Source organism: Aythya fuligula, chromosome 1 (assembly GCF_009819795.1).
Source record: "Aythya fuligula isolate bAytFul2 chromosome 1, bAytFul2.pri, whole genome shotgun sequence".
In the NCBI taxonomy this organism is placed as follows: domain Eukaryota; kingdom Metazoa; phylum Chordata; class Aves; order Anseriformes; family Anatidae; genus Aythya; species Aythya fuligula.
Window position 1 is genome coordinate 37941083 of NC_045559.1, and position 11727 is coordinate 37952809.

The 11727-nt window shown below is 44.9% G+C and overlaps 1 protein-coding gene across 1 annotated transcript; it reads left to right on the forward strand.

The window, feature by feature from the left end:
- Window positions 1-597: 597 nt before the first annotated feature.
- Window positions 598-7548, forward strand: LOC116501842 (cathepsin E-like). The gene is made up of 9 exons (XM_032207453.1): window positions 598-653; window positions 793-970; window positions 2567-2684; window positions 3225-3343; window positions 3519-3718; window positions 4400-4522; window positions 5191-5335; window positions 7186-7284; window positions 7369-7548. The coding sequence occupies exons 1-9, from the start codon at window positions 598-600 to the stop codon at window positions 7546-7548; spliced, it is 1218 nt and encodes a 405-aa protein (XP_032063344.1).
- Window positions 7549-11727: the final 4179 nt, after the last annotated feature.

The window sequence follows — 11727 nt, forward strand, 5'->3', positions numbered from 1 at the left end:
TTATTGTGTGTTGCAGGCTGTCATCTTTTTTACTTAGAAGAAGTTTTTTGTTATTTTTTTGGGTGGTAATCACACTTAGTTCAGACTAGAACTCACACATAAACGGAGAATTAATCTTCAGTTGTTAGGGGTTGGCTTGTTACAACCGGACCAAATGTCCGTGTGCTCAGTCCTGTTGAAATGTCTCCATGTAAAAGTGAAAGACACATATATATTTTGTCCTCTTTCTCTGCCTTGGACACTCCTGGGATACTAAAGCATCACTAAAGCAAGCTTGAAAAGCAGCTTACACTATTTCCCATGCTAGCAGGGGCCAAACTTCCCCTGTTTATTATATTTATGTGAAAGAAACTAATGATTGTTAGCGAAATGTATTTTTGGTCTAGACTGTGCCCTGGTTATCAGTGCCCAGCTTCGCTGAGCACCAATATTTACACAATCCAGCAGTCGCTCTGAGAACAAATTCATCAACTTGCTGCCAAAGCTATGACCTCCTGTAATTGATTGACCTGGCGAACAGCCCTCTGCTAGCGATGAGGTATAAAAAAGAGAATTCCAAGTAAATGAGTGTCATTGGACTCGGAGCCAGCTGAAGACATGAGGGTGATACTGCTGGCGGTGGTTTACATCCCCTTTGCCGTGGCCGTGGAACGGTAAGAGCTTGCGCCTCGTGTCTCAGGTGGCTGCCCGGGGTGACCCAAGGTCTCTGAAAAGATACTGAAGAAAAATAGTGTATGAGAATTCTAGGAAGGAGATCCAGTTAGACTTTGTGTATTTCTTTTATTTGCATAGAGTCCCGCTCATTCGATTCAAATCTATCAAGAAACAACTTAAAGAAAAGGGAGAATTAGAAGAATTCTGGCGGGATCACCACCCCGATATTTTTGCTCGGAGGTACCTGCATTGCTTCCCTGCAGATATTACTCTATCGGTAGGAACCGCTTCAGAAAGGCTGTATGATTACATGAATGTAAGTACGGTTATGGTAATGCAATCATACGAACTCTGTTCTGTTAAGGCAGATTTTTTTTCCCCCAGCACATTTGAAATCAAGGCTCTCAAAGAAATTATAAAACTTGAGATGGGAGGCTCATTTTAAATCCTAGACCATCAAAAAATAGCGTACTACTTTGCAAAATACAAAATAGGTAGATCTAGGTTAGCATGGGACCTGAGCAGAAAGCTGATGTAATCTAGCAGTGGTAGTCCTCTGCTGAGTTTAATCTTTGGATAGATCTCTATTGGTCTCCAGCGGGTCTCCAAACAAGTGTGGAAGGTTTCCTTCTAACAGTCTTAGTTCAGGATTGGGTTTTTAGTAGGAGAATCTGATTTAGCTGCATTCTATTTATCAGAAACTTGGATCTTTTCATTTTATAAAATATCCACCAAATCTCATTTATTTGATCACATGGAGCCATAAATCAGTGATAACAAAGACCCAAGTAGAGATTTTATTGTTCTGCTTTATCTTCTCAGCTTAATATATGTTAAGGATTTGAGACCGACCTAGATCTCTACACTGAGAAAAGAAAGACATGAGTTTCTTTGGATCTCACACAGGCAAGTCAACAGGTCAACCATTTTGTAAGCTGTCTTTCCTGGCTTTAACATTTTGTCCATTAGTCCATCCTGTGGACAGTGACGGGAAGGCAAAATATTTAGAAAGAACTTTCTGACACTTGAGGCTCATTAATAAATAAGTCACGATGACCTAGAGATACAAGTGAAGAAGAACGAAGGAGACTAACAAATTTCAGCCTGTTCTTAGACTTGTCAAAGAGGGATTAAATAAAAAAATAACAGAACAAAATCCACTTCCCCAGCATATCGAGCTAGCATCAGTAACAGTTTTGTGTGGGATGTTTGTCTTTTGTTGTTTTTTCGACCAAAGTGACATAGTGCTGTTTTACTTAACAGATTAATCAATAAATGTTTGATATAGTGAGGAATAGCATCCTGCTCTATAGCTGGATATTCTGTTACACATGCTTGCATTATGGTTATCTCATTCATGTAAACTCTGGGGTCAGAAACTATATTCAGTGTATTAATTAACAAGCATGCACTTGAAGATACATATTCAAATATTTGTATCGCTACAAACGACTTGGCACTGGGTAGTGCTTTTCTATCTCCCTATGAATTCCAGAAATGCTTCTTCCTAAAAATAGGTCTCTTAACGCTGAAGTGCTCTTTCATGGCCAGATATGGGCACTTAGACACTTGCAGGCTGGATGTTGATAAGCTCGTCACTTCAGCATTCACGTGTCCACAGATTATCTTCAGCTGATGTCCAAGGGCGGTCAGTGGTTCCTTTATCCTCTGGATGAACTTTGCTCACTACATCAGATCCAGTCTGTGGAATAGAGTTCATTTTTCACTTGAAAAGTGAAAGCCAGAGCCAGAAATGATTTCCCTCCTGGCAGAGGTGGTGTGTACTCACGTTTAGCTGAACTTGCACTGCAGAGCTCGAGGAGGTGCTGCACCGTGTGCCAGGGCCCGCCTGCTCCTCAGCAGCAGCAGCCGGGGGGACAGAGTGGGGCTGACCACTTTGTCCCCCCCCCAGGCGCAGTATTATGGAGTTGTGAGCGTGGGCACGCCGCCTCAGAGGTTCACCGTGGTGTTTGACACCGGCTCGTCCAATTTTTGGGTCCCTTCCGCCTATTGCATCAGCGAAGCGTGCAGTAAGAAAACCTTTTACCATCCCTCGCGCTCCTCGTGTCCTGGGTAGATTGGCCACAGCCAAGCACAGACCTAACTGGCAATCCATTTACTTGTTTTCCTATTTGTGCCACCCGTGAGCAAAATTTGGAAAAAATCCAAACGGTTGTGCTCTGAAATTGTCAGGAGTTTGGGAGGGGAGGATCTGGGACAGCTCCGAAGGCTGCCCTCGCCCCGCCAGCTTGCTCCTGTGCTGCTGCTGCCCGGCCTCCCTCTGCACCACACGTTAAAGGTGTGAAAATAAATGGGGGAGAGGAAGAGAGAGCTGCAGGAAAGTCAAGTTTTGTTTGGATTTCCTGCTTCCATTTAAAAGCCAAAATAAAAAAAGATAACCCCCTAAACAAGGTATTCTGTTTGTCTGCGGGGGGGGGGGACAGGTGCCTCTGTCGATGACTTCCTTATAAAAAAGCCAAATCTGCCTCACCTGCATCTCGGCCAGTTCTGTACAGGGGAGTGGGTCCAGGACCTTCCCTCGGGGCACAGGTATCGTCTGTTCTGTGCAGGGGTGCACCAGAAATTCAAGTCCTTTCTGTCGGACTCGTATGAGCACGGCGGGGAAGCCTTCTCCTTGCAGTACGGCACCGGAGAGCTGCTGGGCATCGCTGCCAAGGACACGCTGCAGGTGAGCATCCAGCCAGGAGGGGTGCCAGCCAGCACAGCAACACCGGGCTGCTCAGGCTCTCTGCACTGCCTATAATAAACGTACTGAATTCATCAAAATGGATCTGAAACGTGTCTAATTTCTTGGAACTGATGGTGCCCTTACTTCCACTTGTTCTTTTTTTCATGCTGGACAGATCAGTAACATCTCCATCAAGGGGCAGGACTTCGGCGAGTCCGTGTTTGAGCCAGGAACAACCTTTGCCCTTGCCCACTTTGATGGTGTGCTGGGCTTGGGATACCCCTCCTTAGCAGTGGGCAATGCTCTACCCGTGTTTGACAGCATCATGAACCAGAAGCTGGTGGAGGAGCCGGTCTTCTCCTTCTATCTGAAAAGGTCAGTCTTACAAGTGACAGTGCCCAACACGAAGCAAAAGTACTTGGGTTGTTGATGGAGACAACAGTGCAGCTGTAAATCTTCCATTCCAGGAAGTAATTTCCCCTATTTTCCTCTTTATTTATTTATTCATGTTCCAATTTTCCTCTGGGGAAAAAAAAAAAAAAAAAAAAAAGGAAAGAGAAAACTGTGTTGGGAGGGGATCATCAATTTTTGGACAGACAGTTCTTCTTGCTGGAGCTGGCCATAGACAAAAGAAAGGTTCCCAGCTCAGACTTGCAGGAGTCCAGAGCTGCTGGAGGTTTCCTTATTGCCAGTGTAGATGAAGAGAAATGCAGTGCTACACCCAAGTGGCCACATTTCAGAAGAGAAGTGTTCCCTAATCTGAACCTAGCTGTAACTCCACCAATTTATCTGGAGTTTATTCTGAGGTGAGAGCAGTAACTGGCTCAACCTGCTCCTAGTGCCTGCCTTCAGCCCTTGGCAGCCTGCAGTACCTGTTTTGAGATTGCTTGGAGGCTCCGACTGGGATCTATTCAGTCATAATCCAGAAGTAATCAGGTTCAGGCATCCATATCTGAATTTAGAAAGGTCTGTGGTTTGTCCTTTGCTTTCTAAGTGTAATCTTGTCGGTATACGGTGACATACTGCCATGTCTCTGCTAACGTGTTCTGCTTCCAGAGGAGATGACACTGAGAACGGCGGTGAGCTGATCCTGGGGGGGATAGACCACTCCCTCTACAAAGGCTCGATTCACTGGGTCCCAGTCACCGAGAAAAGCTACTGGCAAATACATCTTAACAAGTATGTGTGTATGGGTGAAATATGTGGTGAAATTCACCTCCCCAGGTAAAGCACACAGAGGCAAAACCACCCAGCAATACAGATGCAGGAGGACTTGGCTGCAGTCTTTCACCTTGGAGGCCCTCAAAGAGGGGGTTTGCCAGGATGGGTCAGAGGATTACCAGCTTTCCAAATCTGCTGTGACGTGGGTAGCTGGTTTCTGGGAGAGCATTTTTAGATGTTTTAATGTGATACACCAATGGCCAAATTGACTCTTGGTGGACTATTCAGTGAAGTGGGGAACCAGGGAACTGAATCCAGCTCCAGATCCTGTTCTAATTTTTCCTCTTAACCTTGGTCAAAGCAGTCGGTGTCCCCTTTGTTTGTGCCTCATAAAAACCACGAGGATACACACCTCATCTTGGGTGGGGACAAGTTTGTCAGCAGAGAGCAGGTTGGGGCTGCAGGAATCCAGAGAGAGAGAAGTGGGCTCACAAATGAGAAGTCTTCCTAATGCTGCTTGCTTTCTTTACTTTTCCTTTAAAGACATTTTTGACTTTTAAGATTGGGAAGGCTCGGTAGCTGGTTTTAACTGCAGGCTATACTTCAGCCGGCAATGATGTGTTGCTTCAGTCAGTGTGACAGTCACGATTTGTTTAAAGATGCTTTTTTTTTTTTTCCACTTGCAGTATCAAAATCCAGGGCCGGGTGGCATTTTGCTCCCACGGTTGTGAAGCCATCGTTGATTCAGGCACTTCTCTCATCACCGGCCCCTCTTCACAAATCAGGAAACTCCAGGAGTATATTGGGGCAAGTCCGTCACATACTGGAGAGGTAAGCACTATGCAGCCAGAAAACAGACAGAGAAAAGAGAAACTGGTATTTGGTGCAAAGAGCTTATAGGGTGGAAAATAACTGAAGCAATGGATAAGAAAAGTCAGGAAAGACCCACACCTGCAGTCCTTGGCTCCCCACACCCCTTTCTGGGGGTGTTGCATGAAGTGAGGTGCTCGAGGTGGGGCTGATCATCAGGGATGTCTCTGTGCTGCCCTTCGTATCCTCTTGGTGTTAATTTTCCGATCCCTGGCAATAGCTGAAGCACTGAGATAATGAGCCTGAGATGACTAAACTGACCCATCTCCAGGGAGGGGACAGCTTATTTTTGCAGTGCATTATTGCTGGTCTTTTGCTGACTCCCACAGCGAATACTACCTTACCGTCCTCCAGGATGTGCAGTTCTTGTTAACTTTGCTGACTCAAAATTGCACTTTGGAGAAAATTAAGAGTGTTACTTTTGCCCAGTGATCCAGGCAAAGATCAGAGAGAAAGTAAGCTTTTAATCTGCCTCCCTTTGAAAGAGGAAGACCTGGAATTACTTCAGTGTAACTTATGAGGCTTCTGACTCCTTTTTCAATTAAATGTTAAATTTTGTTTCCATTCAAATTTTCAGATGCATGTTGAACAGTTTGTTTTGATAACAAGTTATAATGGTACATACTCATGGATATAGATAAAACACGTATTTCCAAAGTAGTTATATTAATATAATATAAAAAAGAAACAGGTCCTTTCTGTATACAGTTATCTACTCCAATGCTGAAGTAATAGCACTCAGCTGGCATCTCAGATTCTGCAAAAAGGAACCCGAAAGCAATACTTTATGTGACTGTTTTTGTGGCAACGACAGACAGGCTAAGTATACTGGCTCAAATGTATCCTGGTGTAAGTGGGTGCATCTGTCAATGATTTTACCAGAACTTTTATCTCTTTCCAGCAAGGATTAATTTGCTCTGGATGTACTAGCTATGTAAATGAATTATGTCTTGCTTTTCATATCCTTCAAACCATTATATTGGCTCTGTTACCCTTATCCTGTGTATCCCATGGTTTTGTTCTAATGGTATGACACCTGCTAGGTATACAAAAGATTTTGGTCTCAGTTTTCATTAAGCAGACTTAACAACAAAAATAAAAGTAGACTCTTCCTTATAGGAAGCCCCTAAAACAAGGACTTTAAACTATACAGTTTGCAGCAAAGATCCCTCTGGGGCTTGGAGCATTCTGCAGTGCCAGTTGTTTCATAAAATAGCTAGAGAGGCCAGGAAACAATCTGCTGTGTTACTGTAAGTGAATGTATTATTTATAGAAATTAATGGACATGTCAGAGTTTAATTCTTCTTATTCTGTTCTTTAAATCTCACTCCAGGGCACAGTAAAGTATAAAGTCCTGTGTTCCTCATAGGCTTTTTGGATAGGTCTTTTTTTTTTTTTCCCTAAAACTATGATGTTACTGGAGAGAGTACATGGGACCCAGTCCCAGCCAGGGCATTGGAGGAGTTTTGCTCAGCAGACCTTGCTTATTTCTTCTTCACTGGGGCTCACCAGCTTGGTTTTGCTTCCAAATTGTAAGGGAGAACATCAGAGTATCCCTTTACCCCTCTGGAGCTTGCAATGATTTTCATCTTCCCTAAGTCCCTAGGGTACTGGGGCAGGTGATCTAGGCTGATAGACTGGTTTGACCCAGTGTGAGACCTGCAAAGCTGGAGGGCAGTGTTGGGCTGTAAGTCAGACTGATCTTTCTCTATGGTAAATTCACTATCAGCAGCAGCAAAAAGCTCGAATGCAAAAGACAGTGTTTCATAAAAGCCAAACCAATCGCATGTCAACCAGTGCATTCCTCACAGTATCTTGTAGACTGCAGAAGACTGTCCAGCTTGCCCCACATCAGCTTCACCATTGGGCACCACGAGTACAAGCTGACAGCAGAGCAATACGTCGTGAAGGTGCGTATCCTCCCAGCTCCTGGCTCCCAGCTCCCGAGCCGGGGCTGGAAGAGACACTGCAAGGAAATGTGCTTTCCCTTCCAGGAGTCCATTGATGACCAAACCTTCTGCATGAGCGGCTTTCAGTCTCTTGACATCACCACTCGCTCTGGCCCGCTCTGGATTTTAGGAGATGTCTTTATGTCTGCCTTTTACTGCATTTTTGACCGCGGGAATGACAGAGTGGGATTTGCAAAAGCCGCTCATAGGAATGATTATTACTGAGTTACAACTGCATTTATTCTGCCTCAACCTGAATGCTGCTGTAATGATCTTCAGCAGACCTGTGAAAAAGGACTATAACTGAAACTCTGAACCAGAATGTAGCCACCCCTCCCCAAAGATTTCAGGGTTTGGGATGATCCTTGTCCCAGATTACATAGTTTGGTTCAATCGCTATATAGTCACAACCAAGACATATTTTCTTCCTGAATAACTGATGGACACCACAGCTCTCTAAATGAAGAGAGCTCATCACACCTCATCTCACAGATCTGCAAGAGGGCACAGAGGATAGAAATGTTTAACAGCGCAGGACTGATGAGATGGCAGTTAAGAATGGGTGAAACTAATCCTGGTCTGATCTGTTCTGGGTACTGTTTCTTCTTCTTGTGTGCTGTTTCCATCTTATTTCCCACTGACTTTCTTTTCCTCATTATGTTCCATGTTTTGGCAACCTTGTTTTCTTCATGCCACATAAATTCTCTTTACACAGGCTTGCTCCAACCAATTTGTATGAAGAGTTGGACTTATCCCTGTGTGATCACCATGCTTTCCCCTACCCTTGCAGACAACTTCCTCTCAAACCTGCTCTTCCCCTGTGTTTGTTCTTTCTTGAATCTTCTTCTCTTTGGGGTCTCGGTGTTCAGTGTTGCCTGACACCTCTGCCCTTTGGCTGTTCAGGCAGCTGGGAGCAGCATCTATCTGAATTGCAAAAACCAGATTGCAGTCCTTGCAAGGGGAGCTGTTGAGCTTTCTACAGATGATTGAGCCAAAGAAGATCCACCTGAATGATACCCACTGAAATATATGTTTTGGTTGTTAAAACTGATGCTGCCCCTGTTCATGTGAATAAAATTTCACCCAGCAAAATCTTTCTGCTCAACACTGCCTTGTTTTGCATTTTCTTGCTGTGGTTTCTGCACTGCCAGGGCTGCCCGTGCTGAGGGGGACGTGAGGGTCAACAGAGATTACATTTCCAGCTTGCTTCGTGCCCTGGAGCGGGGAGATGGGATGTGTTGGGGCTGCTCTTCTGTCCCTAAAGCTGAAAAATATCTGTGTGTGGCAAGCTCTGAGCACGTTTACTCGGCTGGTGGAAGAGGCTATGACTTGAAGGCCTGGATACGAAGAGTCAAGTCCTCTCTGTCAGGCCCAAATGGCGCCTTATCTTCCACCTCCCCTCACAGCCAGGCCTGATGTGAAGTGAGGGCTGCCAGGAGGCAGCAGTGGTGGCAGACATGGCCAGTGTCCCTGGGCTGCATCTGTGGTGGCACTTGGGCAACCCTAGCCCCAAGCATCGGACACCTCCCTGGGGACATGGTCCCATGTTTTGGGGCCAGCTGGGTAGATGCCATGACTGGGCAGGGCTGTGGGGCACTGGGGACAGGCCCTGCTTCAGCATCCCTGGGGCAGGGACCGATGGCCTCAGCTGCCATGTGTGTGGATGTGCTCAACACAGAGCCACCGCTGTGCCCATTGCAGGGTTACCATCACGGGGTCTTAGGATTTAAGGCTTCAGTTGTAAGACTCAGTAAATATAAATAAGGATAGGCGGTTTGTGTGTAGGTATCTCTGAAATATTGATCCTGCCTTCAGGTGTGGAATGCTTTCTCTCTCTGGTGCATGTTTTCACAGCTCTGTATTTGCAACTACATCGTGTTAGACATCTGGTATCACAGCTATCAACCTGCGGCAACAATAACTCATCTGCCATGTGTTTCCTTTTACAGAAAAGATTAAACTGTATGAAGTTATCATTTATTTCAGGATTATCTTGTCTTATCCTCTCTTTATCCAGATCATTCTTAAAGAACAGAGTGACCATAAGCAAACTCCTTTGTCTAAACAACTTATTTTTCATATGTATGTGTGTGTGAGTGATATACCAAACATCTATGAACATGTATCACTCATTTAACAGCAGCTGGGTATTTCTGTTTTCCTGTTACGCAGTTGACTTACCGTTCTGGTACATTTCCATTATTTCCAAAATACGTATGTATTCCTCAAACAGGAAACTGCAGGAAGAGTTAGAGATCTGTTATTTACGACTGAGGATTTTCAGGGTGGTAGGATGTGTCCCTGCAGTGTGAACACTGACAGCTTGGCTCTGTGAATCCTGGCATAGAGCACAAACACATCCTAGAAATACGTGGAAAGTCAGGCCGAGTGTGCAGGGACCATCCCTCTCTTTATTCTGATGTATCTTATCTCTTTTAAGATTAACACCACTTGCTGGGCACAAGCTGTTGTTCTGACATATTTATCTTTCCTGGCCCTATTATCTCCTCAGTCTTTTCCAGCTTTGCCCACTTCTGTAGGTTTTCCTCTCTGGTCCTAGTAGACATCGAGCTGATTTGCGTGGTGGGTCAAACCTTTGCCAGAAATGTTTCTTGACAGTTCAGTACAGTCAAGACAACTGCGTTTCTCAAAATAACTTTATTCATGCAACAATTCTACATTGTTCACATTGCCAGTGAACGTGAATTGTAAATTGTTTGGGGTAGCTGAAATAGTCAATTTACCATGCTAAGGCAAATAGTTCACCAAAAGAAGTGCCTAAAAGAGCATGTAATTCCAAAAGATAATTTAATACAAGTCAGAACCTGCAGATGTTTGCAAAAGTGAGATAGCAGATTAAATGAGAGGAAATTTTTCTGATAACTCAGCCTAGCAGTAGTTCTTTATTATTATATTTATATTATGGCTAACCTGGAGCTGGCCTGCTGTGTGTGAAATGTTATTTGCTTATTGCAGAATATACTGTGGGACTTCAGATCTGTCATTCCTACTTTAACATACATCTGCGTGTAATAGACACCTCTGTGGGACTTAACTGAAGCTTATCCACTCAGTGGTTACTGGATGGCTTCCTTTGGCCTCCACTGAAGAATGGACACTGTTGCTGGGCCAGGGAGTGCTGGCAGAGTGAGTGGGAGAAGCAGAAAAATCATTGCTCATGTCATGCTTAATGGCCTGGCAGAAAGCATGAGTGTGTGGCCTAGGTAGCAGCCAGGCCAAGAGGAAAATGATGGAAGCTGAGCAGAGCTGGACAATGAGAAGCTGGGAAGGCTTTTGCAGGCCTAGATGTGCTGAGATAAAACCCACTGATGTCTGGGTTGGGGAGGATAAGCACTCTGCTCCCACACCTTTAACCCTGGTGGAAGCTGTGTGAAGGAGATTGAGTAGGTGTGGTGGGACCAGACCCTCAGTGAGGATTTGTAGGAGAGTCATCTCTAATCTCTGGCTGAAATCATCTTTCAGAGGGAAACACAGTACCTCAAGCTCATGGTCTGTGAGGACAGAGTTATATAAAAAGTCAGATTTTCTCCACAGCTGCTGAAAATCCTTCCTATATATGCCAACTGAAAATCTCTACAAGAGTGGAGGAATGAGATCAGTTGCCTCTGCAGCTCCCTAAATCTTGAGAGAGTGCCACAGCCCCTGGGCAAGCTACATACATCCTCCTAGGAGCAGAAACCAAGGCTCAAAGCTCCAATGCCCAGCCACCAGAAGATTTACATCTTCTTCATCTTCTCTTTTTCTTAATTAAATTAAAATTTTAATCCTTTTGGATTAATCCTAGTGGCATAGCTTCAGCAGGAGCAGATCAGGCTCTTGCCCCCACAGGCCACAAGCAAGGAGCCTGATTTTTCAAGCATCCCTCCAGGCAGTGGGAGATACCAGACTGAATCCCTCCAAGTTGAGGAGGGAATTGAGCCCACAACTCCCCTTCTAGCTGCTTGACTAGAAACCAAAGCTGTTGGTGATCTTGCAAGGATGTTACAGGCTTAAATCTGAAAGAATGGCCATCAGATTAGATGGCAGTGTTCAGGGTGGATCCCTGAACAAAGCCACCTCTGCTCTTCTTTACCTTAGTGTTTCCTCTAGGTGAGCCTATACATCTCACTGCTGTGTGTGCTGCCTGGTTTGCATCCACTTCTGAGGCTCCCAGTTCTCTCCATAAGTGTTTTCCCCACAGGGTCACAGATTTGAAGCAAGTGACCAAATGGCTTAAAGCATGTCACCACAGTGCCTCCTGTTTAGGTGCCCAAATCCTCTGTTGGATCTTGCTCAGGACTTGTCTGAGCAGCATGCCTGCCTTTCTGCACTTTCCAACAAATCTGTGTGAGAACCATTTTCAAGAAAAGACAAGAAGTTCAACCAGAACCAGAAGAAGCACTG